Here is a 23,443-nt window from a genome sequence, read left to right on the forward strand (position 1 = left end):
GTGCCGGGAAACGTGTGTGTGCAAATACAAAACCAGAACAGGGTCCTGCTCTCACCCTGCACAAAAAACAACTCCACCCAAAACAATCAAAACCATGACTGTCAGCCCTGAGACTGAAGAGACTTGAAGACACAGGCACGGGCAAGGACTTCTTCAACCGGTCCCAGGCACTCGGGAGATCAACAGATGGGGCCTCCTGTGATCAAGAGGCTTCCGCACAGCAAAGGAAGTGAAGAGACTGTCAAAGGACAGGGAAAACCTTGGCCAGGGATGACCTCACAGAGCGTTAATGTCTACAGTACACTATGAAAACTAGACAAGAAACCAATCAATCAAATCAATCAGGTGATCAATAAAAGAGCTAAGGAAACCAAGTCCTCAAAACACGAGCCACAAACAGCCAATAACACCCAAGAATGTTCAGTCTCACTGGCCGCCAAGGGAACGCGAGGCAAAATGATACTGGGATTCCGCGTTACCCTAGCCAGCATGCTACCCTTAGGAGAGCAAGCAACAAATGCTTGCAAGGAGGTGGAGAGAAGTGAACCCTTCCGCAGCGACGGTGGGAGTGTGAGTCAGCCCATCCACTATGGAAATCTGCCGGAGGTTCCACAGAAAACCAGAGACCCACCATGTGACCCTGCCGCCAATCTGTGCCTTTACCAACAGACTCCACTTCAGCGTATCACAGACACTTGCTCACCAGGGTCTGCTGAAACCAACAGATTCCACTTCAGCGTATCACAGACACTTGCTCACCAGGGTCTGCTGTAACCAACAGATTCCACTTCAGCGTATCACAGACACTTGCTCACCAGGGTCTGCTGTAACCAACAGATTCCACTTCAGCGTATCACAGACACTTGCTCACCAGGGTCTGCTGTAACCAACAGATTCCACTTCAGCGTATCACAGACACTTGCTCACCAGGGTCTGCTGAAACCAACAGATTCCACTTCAGCGTATCACAGACACTTGCTCACCAGGGTCTGCTGTAACCCCACGCACAACAGACACACTATGGAACCAGTGAGCGTCTAAAACAAAGGCACGGTTCAAGAACACGGGGGTCAGTCATAACTCAGAACAAAGTTATGTCATCTGAAGAAAAAGGGATTCAGCCAGAGAGAGGCAATCACGCTGAGTGAATTAAAACAGCCTCAGAAGACAAATCTGTTTCCCCTCATTTGTGGTTTTAAACAAATACTATATAGCTACATAAAACCATGCGTGTATATGCGCCATAGAAGAAGGGGTGAGACTAACCAGAGGCGCAAAGGGGACAAGAAGAGTGGAGGAGAAAAGTGAAGGTGGGAATGGAGGCAGTAAGCCTGGCGTCCGATACACACTTCTATGAGAAAAGCTCTCAAGTCCTATAGTCTTAAAGAAAGCCAGGTTTTCTCTGTTACTCAAGAGGAGGGCTGCCATGATCAGCTTTAGAAACAAGACTTTTTAAAGCTTTAATTCTCAGATCTCATGAACGTCATCTTAACTACTGACTGCTGCTGCTGGATTCCAAATGTGGCCGTTCTCTTCCGCGACTCTCACAAATGTGACGACAGCCCCATCTCCCCGTGCGTGGCAAACACAGAGGCAGGCTGTATTACCTCCATCGTCAGCTGTCGCTGGGCATCCTTGGAAGCCTGCAGGTGAAGTCTGAGCTCTTCCTTCTCGATGACATGCTAAGGACACAGAAGAGGGACACGTGAGGCATTCCTTTAGAAGACATACTAAGAGTCTCTATCTGGGGTGCCGTCTTAGGCCTACGACAGTGACCCCAGCAGAGGCCAACTAGAGTAATAGTGTAAGAAGAACACAAATACATGTGTTCAGAGGGTACGGACCCGAGTTCCTCCCTGACATCAAAACTTGGAGAAAATCTGATGTATTTGCAAAAATAATTAGTACTTCAGAGTTCTTTATGATATTTTAGCAGAGGGCAATACTGAAAGAACAGAGTAAAGCAGTTAACGGGGGAGAGGCGGGTTTACTCTGCTCGGTGAGGGAGCACTTGGCACGGGGAGAGTGCAGGACAGAGCTCGGCTGAGGGAGTGCACGCACCTCTTTAAGCTTGTGCTGCAGATCCACGATCTGAGACAGCAGGGACGAGATCTCCTCCTGGTATCGGAGCAGCTCATCACTCTTGCCCGACAGTTCTTCCGTCATTCTCGACATCTGCGCGTTGGTTTCACCTAGGAACAAAGCCAAAGTTTAGAAGGCAACACAAAGGAGCTGATTTGGGACGACCAGGGTTGAGCTGTCCTATTGCGGCTCCAGCCTAAGTATATCCTGGCTTCCCGATAAGTCAGGGTACCCCTGCAACACTACTGTAACACACCCCTACAGTTATGCTTTCATCCTCTAAGTTTGTTTGGAGAGCGTGGTGCCCAGCATGGTGGTGCTGAGGTGACAGAAGGCTTATCAGGTGGAGCTCAGCAGGAGGAATTCGGGCCCTTGGGTGCTGCCTTCGGAAAGGATCAACGCTGGTCTCTCCACGGGGGCTAGTTCCCTAAACAGCAAGCTGTTGCAAACAGGACTAACTCATGTGTTTGGCTCCTTCTGCATACAGTCAAATCCATTCCTGTTTCTCCATCATGTTTAAACAGTCAGGGGACCTTGCTTTACTTCATAAATAGGCCCACGGCAGACAATTTGTAGATATTTGCAGATACATTTGCAGACCAAGACAACAAGCACTTATAACTGTTTCTACGGAGACCGGGGGTCTAATTTCTGAGTTGGAGATAATCTCACCAAACTGCCCGAAGCAGAGTGACGATGTTCCTACTCACGTAATTCTTTAACGCAGTCGTTGACCAGCTGCTGCTCCTTCTCTTCATAGGTGAAGGTTTCTGTCTTGATGTGGCAAGCCTTCAGGGGAGGGGAAACAACAACCATTGACGTGACAGGTCTTCCTAATGAACCTGAAGCCAAAGCTACAGAAAGCTTTGCCGTTTGAACATCCACCATGAAGGGATCCCATCGGATTTGCGCGTTCACAGAACATGGACTAGAAAAGGCGGGACAGACGCCCCCCTTGACTCCGCGCAGGGCTTGCACCTGCCTGCCCATGCATCTCCATCTCTGCTGGCTGCATCTCTAGCTCAGAGAAAACGCCGCCTGCTTACGTAGGATGCTCTTGCTCCATGGCCCTTTACAGACCCGAGGAATCTGTAATGTTCCCACATGACCCTTCTCGGCCAGTTTCTGTTAGCCACACATGATGGGCACACAACACTGGTACTCTTTTGTCTGCCTACGGGCTCCTACCCGCTTCTCAGCTAAAGGCACAGCACTGACTGAGATGTATTTCTCCTCCGTATTACCCAGACCTGACCACGTAGTGGTAATGGGAAGGGACGCCAGCCGCACCTTGGATCGAAGGGCCATGTTCTCTTCCTCCAGTTCCCTGAGCTTTTCCTGCAGCATGTCCAGTTGCAGCAAACCTTGCGATAAGCTGAAGGACTCGTTGAACCGAAGAGGCGTGGAGCAGCTGGAGTCGGTCTCACTCTCCTCAGAAGCAATGGAAACGATCCGAAGCAGTTCGTCCTTCTTGGACAGCTCATGCTGCAGCTGGTTAACCTGCACACAGACTGCGATTAGCGCATCCTCCATGGCTTATGTGCAAAACGGCTTCTAATTCACGGAGCGACTGTGTTTCACCATAAAAGTCCCCCCACCAGCCGGGCGGTGGTGGCGCACGCCTTTAATCCCAGCACTCGGGAGGCAGAGGCAGGCGGATCTCTGGGAGTTCGAGACCAGCCTGGTCTACAAGAGCTAGTTCCAGGACAGAAACCAAAAAAAGCTACAGAGAAACCCTGTCTCTAAAATAACCTCCCCCCCCCCATCCGCTGTTAGAAAGGACAGCAACAAACACTACACCCTTCCTCAGCTACCCAGCTGGGCCCTCAACTCCACAGATACAGCGTCTTCCAGAGCAAGTGTGAAGAAAGTCAATGTTCAGACTCAGTAAAACAGTAATACAGGACTCTTCAAAGCCTTACAGCATACCTCACTCTAAAACCCATGCCCAGGGCCTGGGCTTCCTGCCAGCTACCTGGGGTGAATGGTGAGCCTTTACATGCTGGACACTGACGTGCCCAGCAACTGAGCTGCACATCCGCAACGCTCCTGTTTTTTAAATTTATTTCGTGTTTTAGCTTTTGAGATGTGGTTTCTTGATAACTCTCCCAGGCTGGCCTTGAACTCGCAGAGCTCCTGTCTCAGCTGCAGAACTGCTATGAGGACAAGTCTGTGCTACTGAACTTGGTGACGACTTGAGTTTTTAAGCGGTTCTGACCATGTAGATCTTCCCACTGTAGATACCCTCACTTCTAGGAAATCAATATTTTCAACTTAAAGGACTGAATGCATTCACAAAATATAAACAAAATTAGATAAAAAAAATTATTGCTGGGCTGCACGCCTTTAATACCAGCACTGGGGAGAGAGAGGCAGGTGAATGTCTGTGAGTTCAAGATCAGCCTAGTCCACATAGTGAATTCTAGGCCAGTCAGAGCTATATGAAAAGACTGTTTCTTTAAAAAAAAAAAAACTATAGGAAACTTGAAATTTATCTACTCAACATGATAATAAATTACTTCTTACATTTACTGATATAGAATACATAATACATATATTTTTAATTTTACATTTTTCTTTTTGTTTTGGTTTCTGTGTAAGAAGCATTTGAGTATTTTAACACCACAGGCTGTCAAATGAGAATACTATTACCCCTTTGGGAGCCTGTTGTTCAGTGGAGTCCACAGACCCTGAAATATTACAGGCTGTGGCCATTGCCCTTGATCACCCCAGAACTGGACGGGGAGACCCTACTGCTGAAGATGCTCCACAGACTCAAGTCACTGGGCATGAGATCAGAACTACTGGCTAGTTCTGCAGGACTGTCAGGAGTGCTCACCTGGAGGTCCCACCCTACTGGCTAGTTCTGCAGGACTGTCAGGAGTGCTCACCTGGAGGTCCCACCCTACTGGCTAGTTCTGCAGGGCTGTCAGGAGTGCTCACCTGGAGGTCCTGTCCCTACTGGCTAGTTCTGCAGGACTGTCAGGAGTGCTCACCTGGAGGTCCCACCCTACTGGCTAGTTCTGCAGGACTGTCAGGAGTGCTCACCTGGAGGTCCTGTCCCTACTGGCTAGTTCTGCAGGACTGTCAGGAGTGCTCACCTGGAGGTCCTACCCTACTGGCTAGTTCTGCAGGACTATCAGGAGTGCTCACCTGGAGGTCCCACCCTACTGGCTAGTTCTGCAGGGCTGTTAGGAGTGCTCACCTGGAGGTCCTACCCTACTGGCTAGTTCTGCAGGACTGTCAGGAGTGCTCACCTGGAGGTCCCACCCTACTGGCTAGTTCTGCAGGACTGTTAGGAGTGCTCACCTGGAGGTCCCACCCTACTGGCTAGTTCTGCAGGGCTGTTAGGAGTGCTCACCTGGAGGTCGTACCCTACTGGCTAGTTCTGCAGGGCTGTCAGGAGTGCTCACCTGGAGGTCCCACCCTACTGGCTAGTTCTGCAGGACTGTCAGGAGTGCTCACCTGGAGGTCCCACCCTACTGGCTAGTTCTGCAGGACTGTCAGGAGTGCTCACCTGGAGGTCCCACCCTACTGGCTAGTTCTGCAGGACTGTCAGGAGTGCTCATCTGGAGGTCCTGTCCCTACTGGCTAGTTCTGCAGGGCTGTCAGGAGTGCTCACCTGGAGGTCCCACCCTACTGGCTAGTTCTGCAGGGCTGTCAGGAGTGCTCACCTGGAGGTCCCACCCTACTGGCTAGTTCTGACAGGACTGTCAGGAGTGCTCACCTGGAGGTCCTGTCCCTACTGGCTAGTTCTGCAGGGCTGTCAGGAGTGCTCACCTGGAGGTCCTGTCCCTACTGGCTAGTTCTGCAGGGCTGTCAGGAGTGCTCACCTGGAGGTCCTGTCCCTACTGGCTAGTTCTGCAGGGCTATCAGGTGTGCTCACCTGGAGGTCCCGTCCCTACTGGCTAGTTCTGCAGGACTGTCAGGAGTGCTCACCTGGAGGTCCCACCCTACTGGCTAGTTCTGCAGGGATGTCAGGAGTGCTCACCTGGAGGTCCCACCCTACTGGCTAGTTCTGCAGGGCTGTCAGGAGTGCTCACCTGGAGGTCCTGTCCCTACTGGCTAGTTCTGCAGGACTGTCAGGAGTGCTCACCTGGAGGTCCCACCCTACTGGCTAGTTCTGCAGGGATGTCAGGAGTGCTCACCTGGAGGTCCCACCCTACTGGCTAGTTCTGCAGGGATGTCAGGAGTGCTCACCTGGAGGTCCCACCCTACTGGCTAGTTCTGCAGGGATGTCAGGAGTGCTCACCTGGAGGTCCCACCCTACTGGCTAGTTCTGCAGGACTGTCAGGAGTGCTCACCTGGAGGTCCCACCCTACTGGCTAGTTCTGCAGGGCTGTCAGGTGCTATCCTCACAATTGGGCACAAAGGAAATCATCCCTTTACACAGCCGAGGACCCCACCACCTACAACAACAACCAGCCCAGCAAGATGCCCACGGGTACAGAGGCGGCACAGGCGTCATGGGAGACACCAGTCGCTCTCTGAGTAGATTCACAACTTGTTCCACAAGATGGAACTCATTTGTGACAGCATGAATTTAGGGTCGAGAACCCATGGTCAGGTAGGTCACAGACCTAGGGGAGGACCTACTAATATCATCCAGGTAGACAGACATGGCATTATACTAACTCCTAACGATCTAAGTTTCATTTGTGAATATATAGAAATATATAAAGTCAATGGCTACTGGTGTCACCTGTGGTATTTCAGGAACACCCAAGGAAATACACCTATCCACTGCAGAAGACCTCCTTATTACTATTCCTGTTCCAAGCACAGGGTCAAAGGCTTACTTGATCAAAGGCTTGTCCCAGCTGCTCCTCCAGGGCTTCATTCTGCTCAGATAAGACATGGTTCCTCTTTAGGAGAGCTTGTCCAATCCGAGCAGCTAGCTCTAGATCTCGATCCCTCTGCAAAGCAACAAACACACCTTTTCTATGAGTATTTAAAAAAAAAAAGCAGATAGCAGATTAGAAATTCTGCAGTGAAATTTGCTAATATTAAGAGCAGATCTCCTATAAAGCATAGAGATTCATTTTATAACCCTAATAAATAAATGGACATGGGCCAGGCACATAGGTAGTGTTTGGTAAACCTTAGACAAGTAGGTGACTATGTAATTATGAATTAGTTCGTAATTACACCTCTCGGTATCAAGTAAGGTTTTGCTGACATCCTATCAGTTATGGCCATCAAACCAACTTTGCAGTTAGAACTTTAAGATTAGGCCAGGAAACCAAGAGAAGCTTAGATATGAGGGTGGGGGCTGAGGATGTAGATCAATAGGAACAGTGCACTTTCAATACTTGGACTTTGGGTCAGTATCCAGTGCATCCCTCAACCTCCGACACCCAAAATAGAAAATTAGGGTGGATGGAGCCTGCACTGTAGAAGTCCAGCCAACACTTGGTGAGTGTGCCAAGTATGGCAAGGACACAGATCAGGAGTTTGGGATGTGGGTCGGTTCCATTTAGGGGAGACTATGCATCCAGGAGCAGCAGCTGAGAGGAAGGCCTGGCCTAGAGCCCAGTCCACAGCTAGCGCAAGAGGATAGAATTAGAGGCTGGAAATTACGAGGCCACAGGCTTCCACCTCGAGCGTGTGAAAGGGAGTCTAGGAAGCTGGGGTAATGACCAAGCCGTGTGGTGAGGCCAAGCGATGGCGTTCTAACTGGGTAGATCCTGATATTAAGCAAGGGTATGGGAGATCCCATCTGGGGATCATGAGGGCCTTACTTCTACAGTGGAAAACTGTTAATATACCTTTAACTGCCTTCTACGTGAATATGAGCTGCTTACATTAATGATAGATGAATACAATTAAGCTTCTAACTGTTTTCTACCTAATACATGAAAATCGATCACTTCGGGGCAACTCTTCTCACTTTGATATGAGCCAAGAGGCACATATGGAAAGCATCCTGAGGAGACGTATGTCAGAGAGAAAGTCTCCCACAAGACCAATGAAACCAAGCTATGGGAGAGAACGTTACTGCCTGCCAACTGGCAAAGACAGAGTATGCGTGCTCAGACTTCCACATGAGGCTGGAGAAATGCTCAGTGGCTAAGAGCACTGGCTGTTCTCGTAGATAACCCAGGTTTGGTCTCCAGCACCCATGTGGTGGCTAGCGACCAATCTGTAATTCCAGTTCCAGAGGATCTGATGCCCTCCTGACTTCCATAGGTACTGTACACACACACAATCAGGCAAAACCCCATATATGTTAAACGAGCAACAAACAGATAATAAAAAACCCTTAAAACTTCCACAGGCAAATATGGAAATAATGGCCTGAGCCGGAGGTGAGCAGGAGACGCTCCAAACTGCGGGGATCAACTGAACCACAGCTGCTTTTTCAACGGCAGCTTGGCCGAGGTGACTAGCAGCAGGGACAGCTTAGAGGTGACTTTGGGGGTGGACGTACGGCTCAGTGGTTAAGGCTTTGGACTGCCCTTGCAGAGGGTCCAGATCTCAGCTGCAAGCAGTCACATAGGCAGCTCACACGACTCACAACTCCAGCTTCCAGGGATCCAGTGCCTTCTGACCTCCCAGGGCACTGCACTCGAGAGTGCTCCCCGGCCCCAGTAATCACAAATAAAAATACAAGCTTTGTAAACAATCAGAGAGGTCAGCTGGCATTGGGTCTGCCCATCCACACACACCATAATAATGAGCTTCAGGAGATCCAGGCCACTTTGGGAAGCCGGCTGTGTATCACTGGGTCAGCTGTGTTTACATCTTATGTAAAACACCCTGGAAATCCGGTGGATCATCATGGTGTAGCTGTGCGAACCGGGTACAGTCTGAGTGAGCCTCACGTTTTAGTCTTATACTGGAGAAAGAAGTGATATACTCATACCTCCGCCAGGAGATGTGTGACCATGTCGATGTCATTGTAGGTTTTGGTCATCTGCTCCACTCTGTCTGTGCCTAGAACTGAGGCAGTCAAGACAACTCTTTAGAGGCTTTCCGCACACCAGAAAACACGTGATACTCATTACCCAAGTACCAACCAAACCCCCAGATTTCTAAAGAAGTCATTCAGGAGAATAAAAACACAAAAACAGAAAGAGAACAAGGGTTCATGTACATAGCATCCAAGATTCACCAACCATTACAAAAAATGTACACATACAATAAACTGAGAGTGTGTCAAGGGTCAGGTGTCAATCAGGTCCACTCACATCTGAAAGTGTGAGCTGGGAATCCAGTTACCTACTTTATAGTTGGATCAGTTAAAGTTACTGAAGAACAGCCGGGCGGTGGTGGCACACACCTTTAATCCCAGCGCTCAGGAGGCAGAGGCAGGCCTGGTCTACAAGAGCTAGTTCCAGGACAGCCAGGTCTACACAGAGAAACCCTGTCTTGAAAAACTAAAATCAAAACAAACAAATAAAACCAACAAAAGTCCCGAAGAGTTAAACTGCTGTCACAGAACAGAATTATAAAGTCCTCACAGATTTAAACTCAAGAAACAAAGAGAAATGATAACAGAATAGTTTTATTCTAAAATAAATTTCCAGAAAAATATCAGCAACCAACAGGAGCAGCACTAAAGGCCTCAGTGTGGTGTGTACAAACACACGCATATAAGTGTAACAGTGATATTACTGAAGAGGAGGAGGTCATGAATTTGAGAGGGTACAGGAACTGGAGGGGGCTAGGAAGAGGGGTGGAAGCAATGTAAAACTCTAAAAAAATCTAATATTTTTAATAAAAAGACAATCTTGAGAGCCTTAATTTAATATACTTCAGTTATTTAAACTATTAAGGGCAGAAGTCCATTTTTATTTGGCCTTCTTGATATTTCAAGTTTAATCAGTATTTACACCCCAACACTCTCTCCCTCGTCTCTTGTGCAAACACACGTACACGCACCCCCGCGCGCGCGCGCACACACACACACACACACACACAGTTTGAGGAAACCGCCACCCAGAGCGGGTTAATAATTTCTATGCAATGAGCACTCACGGCAATCATTCTCCAACACAGTCTGTCATTAAGAGGCACGAGGGCACAATGGCTTATCTGGCGAAGTCGTCTGTCGCCAGGTTCAATGACCTGAGTTTGAACCCTATTCCCACAAGTTGTCCTCTGACCTCTACACTAGATTATGGTACAAGAGCCTCTCCCTACTATAAATAAATACATGCAATAAAAAAAAAGCCACCTAAAATGCTCCCTGGGAAAATGTATAAGATTTGATGTAATCTTCCAAGTAAGTCAAATTTCAAATTATCGGAATTTCACAAACATTAATGTGGAGCTCAGGAACTTTTATTACACAGTCCGACAGCGTCCGTGTACATAACATCTTATACTGGACAGGTAATGGAACAAGTAAAAAAAAGTGTAAAAAGGAAAACCAAACTACAATAAAATGGAAATAAGTCTCTGTGTATGGGACAGGTCTGGCTCAGTTCATCATCTCTATGGATCACTGAGTGTGAAGATCACTACATGGCTCCCATGCGCCTCTCCTCGGCGTGACGGGAAGTGTTTAGACGCATGCGCCTCTCTGTGGCGTGACGGGAAGTGCTTAGACGCATGCCCGGAATCCCTGGCACTCAGGTGGAGACAGCATGGTAAGGGGTTCAGGCCTGTATGCTCAAGGCAGTCCAGGCTGTAGAGCAGCCCGCCTTTAAAAACGAAAACACTAAGTACGTATGCGTCTAAGAATTATGCTCTTTACAGAATGGCGTGGTTCCTGCGACTGTATTTGATAGGGAAAGCTAGGAACCAAAAAGCCAGACAAAGTCAGGCAATCATAAATAACTGCACTGGTTTTAAAACAGTTCTGGTCTCTCTCAGGTGACAGACAAAGGCAGGGTAAACTCAGTCATAAGCATGGCAACAGGTTCTTCTCCCAGTCATAAGCACTACAACAGTTCCTCTCTGCCTGTCAGGTCAGGCTGAGCTACAGCAGGTAGACACAGGACAACGGCTGTTGGATGCTCACTGACTTAAAAGGCAATACTAAGATATGGCCTGTCTTAACTCCATGCACAAACTCTGATGGGTCACAACAACAACCACAACAACCACAATAACCACAACAACCACAACAACCACCATGACTTACTCATGTAGCGGAACGTCTCCTCGGCAAGGACGGGAGACAGGGTCTCCGGCGCATCCTGAGGCTGGTGCTGGTGTGAAGACTGCACCCAGTCTTGGTTCTCGTAGAGAAAGAGGGAGTCGACCCTGAGCTTATACTGCGGCAGCTGCTCTTCCAGCAGGTTCACCAGCTCGACTTCAGGGAGATCCTCGCTGGAGCAGACATCTGGGAAGAAGAGAGTCACTGTAGATGAAGCTAGTGTGTTCCATCTGCCCCGCTGCAGGGAAATTAGCTTTGCGAAAGTAGGAGACCAAGGATATGTTAGACGAGATCATCCCTCCCCTGACTTATTAGTGTCTTCTAGTGACACCGAGGAGGTTTGAGTTGCAGTCTCCAGCTCTCCATCTTGATCTAGTGATGAACTATGACAAACACTCATACCGTGGTAGACAACACCTGGCTCAGGTGGAGACTCTGACTAGATGCTGTAGATGCTGGCAGTGTCACTGTGCACACGGAGGTCAGAGGACATGGGGGTGTTGGTCCTCACCTCCTACCCCGTTTGCTGCCGCTGTGTAGAGTGCCAGGCTGTACAGCCCGTAGGCTCAGGGGACTTTTCTGTCTCCAGCCCTCATCCTCATCTACTGCACCCGGTTCCTCGTGCGTGGGCGTGTGACAAGGGCTTCACCGCCTGAGCCACTGCCCCAGCCTGCCTCTTTTTACTATTGCTGTACTGCCAAGTCTTTAGACTCTGGCATGGTCAGTGTTAACTGTCAGCCTGGCGGAACCTGCAATCACCTGGGACACGGACCTCTGGAAATGCCTGCAGGGGTGGGAGCCTGCACACACAAATTCTTATGCATTGTCTCTCACATACCAAACATACCTCTATCCAGAGCCTCGATTCCCCAGCTGCCCACTGTCCTGTTTTTCAGTTTTAATATTAGAAAGTCCGTGGGCTCTGGCATCAAATCTAGTGTCTAGATCTAACTCCTCCACACGTTAGTGATGGGATATTAGACACAGATTCATCCTTCCTGAGCCCCATTCCCCACACATTCGCAAAATGAAGAGGATCTATTACATCCGGGGTCACACCTGGCACACAGTAGGCACCCACAGCATACTGCTGATGTCACTAGTCTCTCCTCTCACAGGCTGGCTCTGAACACAGTCGGGACTCTCTTGTATGTCTGCTCCTGGCTTCCTCCCAGATTAAATGTTTACAAAGAAGAGTTATCTCTTTTAACACAATTAGAACATTAGGGCTTAAAACGGAGAAAGTGGAGCAGGATGGCAGATCCTCCCTCTCGCTTCTGGGAAATCTGGTATTTCCTTTGTGGGCAGCATAAAGAAACATGCTCTAACCCTGAGAACAGACACCACTTTAAGAAAATAAACTCTGAAAGAGTACATTTTTATTAGTTGGCCTGAACTGACCAAGGGCAATTTAATAAGTTCAATACAAAGGCGGGCACTATCACAGATCTCCATTTAGCCAGAAGATAAGCAGTGGCCTCATAACCACAAGAAGAGATGTGGTCCATTTAAGCCTTCATCATAGTTCCAAAGACCCTTCATGCCTTGGTCCATTTAAGCCTTCATCATGGCTCCAAAGACCCTTCACACCTTGGTCCATTTAAGCCTTCATCATGGTTCCAAAGACCCTTCACACCTTGGTCCATTTAAGCCTTCATCATGGCTCCAAAGACCCTTCACACCTTGGTCCATTTAAGTCTTCATCATGGTTCCAAAGACCCCTCACGCCTTGGCAGAGCTATTGCACAACAGCTCTATATCACTACAAACGCCAAGCGATTATGCACACTTTGCTTGGTGCACACACATTACAGATGGTCCTTCTAACACTGGAAACTGACTACAGATGCACGGACAGACGAGGTGTTCCGGCATATGAAGGAAAGGGAGACCACACACAATACCCGGTTGTTTCTCATTCTTCAGAGACTCTTTCACACACTCCCTTCTCCCCAGTCACACTGACTCCATTTAGGTTCAGGGATCCTTTTTGGTTTTCTTAAGTATGACTTTAGAACTGGGCTGCCGTTAATACACTCAGATCGTCCGCCACGCTTCCATCATATGACTCCCCCACTTCAGGGAAAAAGGCATGTGAATTTCATCTCTCCAGAATAAAAAAAAATACACAAACAACCGCTGAATGCCTGAGCAATTAAATTAATTCTAGAATAAATACTATTGACGTGGTGATCCATCAGCAAAGATGAACCAGTCCTGAAATGAGACCCTTATCACCAAATGCTTTGTGAAAGCAAAACTGAACTCTAAGAAAAACCACTTATCCAGAATATATCAGGAACACAAGTTTTAATGTTTAAAGATTCAGTCATAAACGGGTGGTGGTGGCCCACACCTTTACCACAGCACTCGGGAGGCAGAAGCAGGTGGATCTCTGAGGCCAGCCTGGTCTACAGAGTGAGTTCCAGGAGAGTCAAAGATACACAGAGAAACCCTGCCTAAAAAAGTCATCATCATCAACAACAACAAAAAAAAACCCAAGCAAATCTCTAAGAGCACCTTGCCACAAAAAAGAGAAGCTAATTCATCTGAACTTCTAGCACAAGTAAACTGCATCCAACAGAAGTGCAGAGCAGGCTGAGGGCTGCCTGGAGCCAGAGTGAGGGCTGAGATGTGGATGCAAGAGAACCTGCACGGGATGCTATGGTGTCCTGAGAACCTGCACGGGATGCTATGATGTCCTGAGAGCCTGCACGGGATGCCATGACGTCCTGAGAACCTGCACAGGATGCTATAACGTCCTGAGAGTCTGCACAGATTGCTATGGCATCCTGAGAGCCTGCACGGGATGCCATGACGTCCTGAGAGCCTGCACAGATTGCTATGGCATCCTGAGAGCCTGCACGGGATGCCATGACGTCCTGAGAACCTGCACGGGATGCTATGACGTCCTGAGAACCTGCACGGGATGCTATGGCGTTCTGAGAACCTGCACGGGATGCCATGACGTCCTAAGAGCCTGCACAGGATGCTATGATGTCATGAGAACCTGCACGGGATGCCATGGCGTCCTGAGAACCTGCATGGGATGCTATGATGTTCTGAGAACCTGCATGGGATGCTATGGCGTCCTGAGAGCCTGCATTGTCCGGTCATTTTTTTTTTTTTTGGCTTTTTTGGTTTTGTTTTGTTATGTGGATCTGGGGTTGAACCTGAGTTGTGAGGACTGCATTCCTCACTGAACCACCTCCCTGGCTCCATTTGGTGATTTTAAAACAAAAACCTTAGGGAAAAAAACCCTTCTAAATACTTGGAGTTTTTCAAAAGGATGTATTTATGTCTCTATTTTTATCTGTTTGTGTCTATGTGAGCAAATAAACATACGTGTATGTAGGTGCACACATGTGGAGACCAGGAGACACTCGGTCTCCCTCTGCCATTCTCCTCCTGTGCCTTTGAGGCAGGAGCTCTCCCTGGATTCGGGGCTGTATTTTCTAGCCGAGCTGGAAACCAAGCAAGCCTCAGAGGGCCTCTGTCTCGGCTGCTCAGATCAGGTGCAGCGGGCGTGCACAAAACATCCAGTTTGCCCATGCAGGTGCTGACCCAGCCTCTGGTCTGACTGCAGAGCAAAGCACTCTCCAGTCCCTGAGGTTTGATTTTTTTCTTAATTTTAATTTTTAAAAACTTATTTATTCTCATGGATAAAACTTAAGGGCCTACAACAATGTCGGTCCCTGCAAGCTCCAGGGGCCTCCTGGGTTCCAGGCACTGTGCCCAGACGCTTGCAGGTTCCCAAACACAGGTGCGTTGCTCTGACACAGTTCCTGCTCTCAGGGCCCAGTGGGTATATGTGAGTCCAGCACAGACAAAGGGCTGCACAGAGGGAGGAGCTGGATAATGTAACTGGACACCCCGTGATGCAGTGATTAATTCAGGCTGCCTCTGAGGCCGCCTGGCTGGACATGGAGGCTGGGGATTCGTCAGAGCAGGTCACACAGGCCAGACTGAGGCGCCTGCGCTTGGTCCTGCAACGTCGTGATCCTGAACTCACCAGTGATGCTCTCCGAATCTCTGTGGTTGCTATTCATGGGGTTCTCTTCACCTGTTGGCGATGTGAAAATGGCATCCTGGGAGTGACTCATGCAGAATCCTCTCTCGCTGTGGTCGAAAGGGGTTGCTTTGGTACGCACTGGGGTAAAGGAAATCCATCAAGCCATTCGGGAAAGAAATGGACGCGGTCATGTGTACGCTCCCTTTAGGACAGGGTTTCCGTGGTGAGTCAAGTGACATCTGCGGCTGTCAGTGCTCATGTGGTTGTCAGCCCCTGGACAGTCATGGCCTAAAACAAAGAACAGACCCAGTGGTTAGAGTCCAACACGCCCCTTAATAACAGGACTCTCGTTACCTGGCATGCCTGTCATTAAGGATGTTTTTCTTCTAAGATACACACAACAACAGGAGAGAATCTCAATGGAATTAGGCTGGACGAAACAAATAAATAAATCAGCTCATGATTTATGATTCCATTTTTATAAGAATTCTAAAAAAAAAAAACCCAACAAGTCTATAGTACCAAAAAGTAGATCAATGGCTGGGTTAGGAAAGGACTTACTAGTGCACAGGGGAATAGCTTGGGGGATAATGCATGGAGTCACCCTGACAAAGGACAGTGAGTCTGAGGGCAGCCTGGGCTGCACAGAATTTCAGGGGGGGGCCTACACAACTTAATGAGATCTGGTTTCACACCGACTAAAGCCAGGCCCGGAGGCACCTCCTTTAATCAGGTCCTTGCAAGGCCTGAGGGGGCAGATCTCTGTGATAGGCCAGCCAGTACTATACAGTGAGACTCTGTCACAAAGAACATACAAAACAAACGAAACAAAATAAACAAAGGTTGCAATGCACTAAATATATGTCTACTTAAAACAAGCAACAACAACAACAAAAACGGGGGACTGTTATCAGTTAGGAAATGTTCAGTTCAGCTAGGTGGGCGGTGCACACCTGTGGTCTCAGGACTAGGTGGCGGGTGTGTGTGTGTGTGTGTGTGTGTGAGAATTCATGGCCACAGTGGGTGTGCTAGGGAGCCCGTCAGAGGTGGCAGCGGAAGGAAGGGGTGTTCACTCCTAGCTACCAGCGTTGCTTACATAAAAAGACAGTCTGCTAAACTGTCAGCCATTCGCAGCTTGCATCCTTGTGACTACTACTTAGAGGCATCAATACTCAGTTATGTCTAAGAAGTAGAGAGCACAGAAAAGAACCAAGTAAGAGAGTCTGAGAAATAAAAGGTCAGAGAGGAAGAGCAGAGACATACTTAAAACACTAGGCACACACGTTTCAGAGACAAAGTGAGCATCAGAATCAGAGAACTCAAAGGGGAAATTTGTCACCCTGAAGCCAGTACAGTTAAAGAGTTAGACCCCAACCAGGCTGGTGAACAGACTGCACAGTAAGAGAGGGGCTTGGGGAACACAGATGAGAATTTTCCAACACCTCAGACCGGGAAACTTTCAAAACCTTCTGTGGTGACGGGCAGAGGGTTTCCTGACTACTTCTACTACACCCTTTCTTTTGAGATTTTATTTTTATTTTATGCGTTAGTGTTTGCCTCAGTGTGTTTGCACACCACATGTGTGCAGTGTCTGTGGAAGAAGTCAGAAGAGAGCATCGGATCCCCTGGGACTGGAGTCATAGGCAGTTGTGAGTCACCTTGTGGGTGCTGGGAACTGAACCTAGGTCCTCTGGACGAGCAGCCAGTGCTCTTAACCATTGAGCCATCTCTCCGACCCCATTCTATTACTTCTTAAAACATTTTATAAGGAAAAAAAGAAAAAAAAAACAGACTAGACAGCAGTCTTTTCTCCCCAAAAGTTTGTAATTTCATGCTGGCGTAACAAAAATTAAATTTTCTACAAATGACTCAGGAAATTTTAATAAATACATAAAGATTCTTTTATGTGTGTGACTATTTTCCTGGAATAAGTTTGCAATACAGTAATGTGGATCAGCCGGGGCAACGTGAAGCAAAGTTAGTCGTTGTTAGGGTCTTCGAAGGTCATTTTCAAGTTCTGAGGGCACTTTGGTAGCACACCCTTGGTTTCCCCTCAGTATCTTGCTATTCAAAAGCTTGTTATTGTCATTTCTAAACCAAGCACTGCAAAGGGAATAGAAAGATATGTGGAGGAAACCATTAAAAATTCGCCTCTGAACCTGGTACAGAAACAAAACATGGACGAAGCTCCGCCCACAGAGGGCGGGAAAAACGATTCGTAGGTGGATAACCAACTGCCATCTTACACGTGTGTGTTCATGTCAAGTGCGGTTTTAAACAATCTTTTGGGAGGTTAAACTACTTCCAAACCTGGACTTGAGATAGAGGGAGTGTCTGGGGGCTAGGGAAGTCACTTAGCGAAGGGCTTTGTACTGAAGCTCAGGGCCCCTTACAAAGCCTGCCACGGTGGTGCGCGCTCCCCCTGGTGGGGAGGCAGAGAGAGCTGCACCCCCTGGAGCTTGATGGTCCCCTAGCCTAGTCTACGAGATGAGTTCTAGGCTAGTGAGTAATTGCCTCAAAAAATAAGGTGACCGGCTCTTGAGGAACACCACTCAAGGCTGACCTGTCCCCTCCCCCGACGCACGGGACCCACACACCAGTGAACACACAGGTAAGCAATGAAGCTAGCGCTGTGTTCTGTGCTGAAGTGACCTTGTCACCAGGCAGGTCATCAGTGCACGCTCAGCAAACTGCTGCCAACATCCACATTTGGCCGGCCACCTGTTTTACAAAGCGTGTGAGCTAAGAATAGCTTTTACTTTTAAATGGTTGGAAGAAAAAAAAATTACACAATGTAAAAATAAGACAGAATTTAATTTCCAGTGTACAAATGAAGTTTTCCCAAGACACAGACACATTCCTGTTTAAACAGTGTCCATTGGTTGAGTTCAAACACCATGCAGCTTAGTAAGGTCATTGTGCCACTGGATGTAGACACACAGCCTGCAGATGTGAGAATCAATCTCTCTCTCTCTCTCTCTCTCTCTCTCTCTCACACACACACACACACACAATGTGATAATGTGATATTTGATTGAAAAAGTTTTCCAATCATTGATCACTAGTAAAATAATTCAGTCGCTAAAATACTATTATGTAGAACTAAGCTTTCTAAGACCAACCTCTGAAAGCTGGGCTCCTTCTACATTTATACCCTTGTAATCTGACTAAAAGGACAGACTACAACTCGCTACACTTCTAAGCACATTTAAAAGGTACTTTCCAATTTCTAAAAAAGCCCCCTTTGAAAGCAATAAGTCACAGATTTGCCTGTGAAGGAAGGGAAGGGGGCCGTGGAGAGGGAAGGACGAGGAAACTGAGGGGAATTAAAACAGAGTGTCTCTAACTGGTCCGAGGTGATTCTTAAACAGAGTTTTTTTGAAAAAAAGATTTATTTATTTATTTATTTATTTATTTATTATGTATATAGTGTTCTGCCTGCATGCAAGCCTGCAGGCCAGAAGGCAGCACCAGATATCATTACAGACGGTTATGAGCTATTATGTGGGTGCTGGGAATTGAACTCGGGTCCTCTAGAAGAACAACAGCCAGTGCTCTTAACCCCTGAGCCATCTCTCCAGCCCTCCGTTTTTATTTTTTAACTTTGCCTTTTCAATTTATACATTATCATCTAAGAACACAGAAATTTATATATGTATTTTGGTTCTGTTTCCCAGACCTTTGCTCTAGGGAACTGCCTTTCAAATTAGCTCTGGAGTCTTATTGCTGGTCTGAACGCTGGCATACAGGAGCAGAGAAAACTGAACTCACACGGAACTAAGTCCACGGCGAGAGTCATGCGGAAGGAATGCAGACCTCCAGGGCAGTCCAGGGACCTGCCAGGCTGCACAGGGTACCAGGTCAGGGGTGGCTGAGCAAGGCAGCATTTTCCTGAGAACACTGAGCAACACGCCCCGCCTGACTTGGTATCCTCAGGAAGGGCAGTCGGGTAGCAGCAGGGACCGCGGCACATTGAAGTCTGAATTTTAACCTGGTTCATCGTGCTGCTGACCTTGTGCTCGGTACTTACTTCTTCTGAATTTTATTTCTTTTTGCCAAGATAAGGTTGTTCACAAACAAGAAGGGTCAGATATGAAGAGTAAATAAAAAAATAAAAATCCCTATTTCGGCAACTGAGATGCAGGAGAAACTCAAATGCTGTTTTTTTATTATTATTATTATTATTATTTTTATTTTAGCTTTTCTCTATCCCTTAAGCCTGGGGAAAGCATGTTTTCTGCCTAATATTTCCTAAGTTCCCAGCATGTCTGAATATAGACAGGTGCATCTCATGTTCAGCTCTGAGTAATTTTTAACCTGAAAGAGACAAGATCCAAGAGGTTGGAAGAAGTGACCTCAGGCTGTGACCACTGAGGAGATTATCACTGGAGTCATTCCCTGTGGACTCTCAGGAGGTCCTGTTTGCAGTAGCAAGTCTCCCACTCCTAGCCATAAAGGCTTTCCGGAAGCTCTGACAAGCTACCTGACCCATCTTCCACACGCGGCTGTCCAGTTCTGGGTGTCAGAGGCACGGACAGCTCTGTTGACCATAGCAAGGTGACGGCAAGGCCATGCTCCTTTGCTCTGCAGGCTCCAGGGAACCTTCTAGCTGTTGCAGCTGCATTTCTCGGCTCTGGGCCTCTCCTGCTTTCCTGAAAGCCAGCCGCAGGCACCTCCAAACCTTCCTCTGCCTCTGCTGGCACACTGCTGGTTTCTGCCCCCAGATCTCCAGGATAAACTCTCTCTCAAGCGCCTGCCCGCAAAGTCCCTCTGCCTAATGTGACAGCCACGGGTTTCCACGAGTCAGACAGGGCGCTGGGGTTGAGCTGTGATTCAGGAGACCGCAGTGTTAAGAATGTGAACCACAGTCCACCACTCACAGCTCGTATCACTTCTCCTGCTCCATCACGTGTCCAGGGATGGAACTCAGACGGACAGGCCTGGTGGCAAGTGTCTCTCCTGCTGAGCTACCTCACAGGCCGTGGTTGTGTAATTCTGCAAACTACGTAGCCGTGTTTCTTCATCTGCTGAATGGGTTTACGAACATGATCTACTCTAGGGGCTTAGGTGAGGATTAAAGGGGCCATGAGAGCAGCGGCGGCCTCGGAGGGTCACTGGGGCAGTTACAGAACTCAGTTCAAGCAGAGCACAGAATGGCTATGTGAATCTTGTTATCATTATCTCTGCACTACCCAAGTGCTGTTTTATTACAATTGTTATTCATGTTACCGTACCCTTCCCAACATCCAGCACAACACAAAGGCTACTGGACACTGCTTGGTGGCGTTTTCCTTTGACACAAGAATTCATGCCTCCTTCCTGTGTTCTAACAGTGACTTGGTCTGGGGACAGTCATTTTCCCCCTTCAGCTGTATGGATAAACAGGAAGCACAGTCCGGAGGCCTAACTATCAGGAGCCAAACTGTGGCAAGCACAGACAGCAGGTCCTCAGCGCCCGAGAGCTGCACACGATCCTCCCTCCTTCCTCGTGTCACTGACTCTCCACAAACAACTGCTCTTCCCTATGAGCCGCCAAATCGAGCACGGCACATTTAACAAGAAACGGACCTCTGAAAATCATGAACATCGAGGGGAAAATCAAGCAAAACAACCAACAACTTCACTTAAATAGAAATGGGACTTAAGATGAACCGCTCAAACGTATCACTGTTATAGTCACTGCTGGCAGACAGCAGGGCTGAGGACTCACTCGGCCAGTCCCGCGGCCAACAGTGCCTAAACAGTGCTGCTACCTCCTTACAGCGGGGCACTCTGGACAGAACAGCCACGGGAACCCTGAGTTACAGGAACACAGAGCCTGGAATTACAGTAAACGTAGATTTAATGAAACACATTGAAAATACATCTCAAAATTTCATTTTGCAAACAAGACTTTGGGGATTAATTTGAAACACATGCTGGCTGCTGTGTTGCATGTAAGGGTGGGAATGACGCCAGGCAACTCTCCAGGCAGGGGCGAACTGCGCCAGACCACAGATAAACTCGAACTTTTAAAAATGAAATACATTTATCATGCTTCTACATGAAATATTTAACTTTTATCACGACTAACTGGTTGTAACATATATGGCTACGCCTTAGACAAAATTTACCAAAAACTCACAGGAACTAAAAAAACAAAATCAGCTACTGTACCACACTGGGACTGTCATGGCTGTAGTGCTAAGACATGAAGACTGTCACCACCAAAAGCTAAGGAGGCCAATGAGCAGCAGATATCTCGAAGGCGGACATCACACCGCTCAGCAGCAAGGTAGCCAGCCAATGGGCTACACCCAGCCCGGCTGCGCTAACGGTCATCTGTCCATATTTCTTTGTTGCCTGATTATCATTTAATTTAATAACCATTCATGTATGAAATACACGGAGGCAGCTTTTACTTACAGATGGACTGGACCCCAAAGACAGTGAAATCCACCGGGTGAGCATTCAAAACCATAAATAAGATCTAGGCTTCTGGGGCCAACATTTCCTCCTGCACGGTATACTTTGGGCTTGTTTGTCTGCGAACGGCAACTTTGAAGGGGCAGGCAACCCCTCCCTGCCACAATCTCCACCAGCAGCAGGGAGGGGACCTCTGGCAAGGAAGGCATGCATGCCAGAGCTTCACCTAAAGATAAGGAACATCTTGAGCCCAGGGTGCCACCTGTGGTTTTGATTAAGTTTCTGCAGAAGCCCTCTGTCATCCACAACATACACTTGGCCGTTATGCTCTTAAACTCTTGCATTTTACCCTTTACGACCTTTATGGGCGTATTCCACATTAACATGATCCTCGGCCCAAGCCACCTAGATCACCACATCATGGTTCTTTATTTCAGGCTGGTCACTAACGGCAGAGGCCTCTGTCTTCACACACCACAAAACTGTCCTTCAGAGCCAGGACATTATCTAGTCAAAATATGTAAAATGGTATTTTCATTTTGCATGCTATTCCTATTTGAATCCACAAATCTGTTACCAACACTGCTTCTAGGACAAGAGAAAATTAGTAATACTTTCATACTTTTTGAAGCATGGTTTCATGCAGCTCAGGCTGACTTCAAACTTGAACCATCGGATGACAGACGTGCGCCACCATGCCTGATTTACTCAGCTCTGGGGATGGTACCCAGGCTTTCCTACGTGCCCGCCAAGCACTCCACACCTGAACTGCAGCCAGAACCTTGGTTCTAAGTTTTAAGGATAGCCTGTGCTTCAGAAGACTTGCAAGAAAGTTAATCCACAATGCAAGAGCAAGGCTTGCTGCACTGATCGCCACAACATGTAAGGCTTAGTGCACTGCCCGCCGTGACACTCAAGGTTTGCTGCACTGCCCGCCATGACATGTAGGTTTGCTGCACTGCCCACTGCAACACGCCAGGCTTGCTGCACTACCCGCCGTGACATGCCAGGCTTGCTTGGCACACACTGAAGGCCAGGAGAAGTTTGGCCTGCCATCTCCCGAGCAAAAGACGTGCGTTATTTGTAGTGTTCAAGTGTCCAGCTCAAAGCGCTGAAGGGCAATGGATGCTGTTTCTGTGTCCTGTTCAGCAACAGAAGGAGAAGAAAGCAGGAGACTGCTGCAGGTGCCTGTGGCTCCACCTGGGCACAGCTGGCAGGTCTGGAATGCAATGGTGAAGAAGGCTCTGTAGGCGAGGCGCCACCATGAGGTGGTCACTGTCACGGAAAAGGGGCAGCAACACAATCTTGCCTCTGCTTTCCACAGTCACCTTTTATCTGAACTTGGAAAAAGCCCAAAGCAAAGGGCTATTGTGAACTTTTCTCAAGAAAGCCAAGTGTGGCCTTTACTGGATGCCACTCTGCATCATACGCCACATCTGTGTTTTCATCTAAATTAGAAGAATTACCAAAATACGGCCCCATTCTGAGGAAATGCTAAACCACGCCTTAGCACCTATCATGGAAGAAGTATTTTATAAACATTTAATAGCTGCCCTTTGATGTCTACACGTACAATAATAATAAAACAATAATAATAAAAACTTAACATATTAAATACATAATGCCTACTATGTATTAAATACCGCTATATATGTTTTACAAATATTAGCTTATTTAATGCACAGAATGATCCCATAAGGGGTAAATACTGTTCCCACTTCCATATTGAGGTGAAAACACAAAGAGTGAAGCTAACCAAATACAGTTTTTTCAGTTTCAGTTCCTTAAAAATTAAAGAAATAAGGAAAACTAGTAAAACGTGATGAAAGTGAGTTTGC

At 47.8% G+C, this 23,443-nt stretch overlaps 1 protein-coding gene across 1 annotated transcript in view; it reads right to left on the minus strand.

Moving 5' to 3' along the window:
- The window catches only part of LOC121458755 (trafficking kinesin-binding protein 2), a 56,606-nt gene that overhangs the window by 15,910 nt on the left and 17,253 nt on the right, over positions 1-23,443 (minus strand). The window contains exons 2-9 of the mRNA XM_041668107.1: positions 15,201-15,488; positions 11,174-11,374; positions 8,948-9,024; positions 6,882-6,998; positions 3,373-3,582; positions 2,793-2,871; positions 2,062-2,192; positions 1,608-1,682 (exon numbers count right to left, since the gene is read on the minus strand). Of these exons, the coding sequence (XP_041524041.1) occupies positions 1,608-1,682; positions 2,062-2,192; positions 2,793-2,871; positions 3,373-3,582; positions 6,882-6,998; positions 8,948-9,024; positions 11,174-11,374; positions 15,201-15,291 (981 nt within the window). The 5' untranslated portion in view covers positions 15,292-15,488. The remainder of the gene's footprint in view (positions 1-1,607; positions 1,683-2,061; positions 2,193-2,792; positions 2,872-3,372; positions 3,583-6,881; positions 6,999-8,947; positions 9,025-11,173; positions 11,375-15,200; positions 15,489-23,443) is intronic.

This window comes from Microtus oregoni, unplaced genomic scaffold (genome assembly GCF_018167655.1).
Source record: "Microtus oregoni isolate MIOR12 unplaced genomic scaffold, Mior012 000018F_ref0000195, whole genome shotgun sequence".
NCBI classification, from domain to species: domain Eukaryota; kingdom Metazoa; phylum Chordata; class Mammalia; order Rodentia; family Cricetidae; genus Microtus; species Microtus oregoni.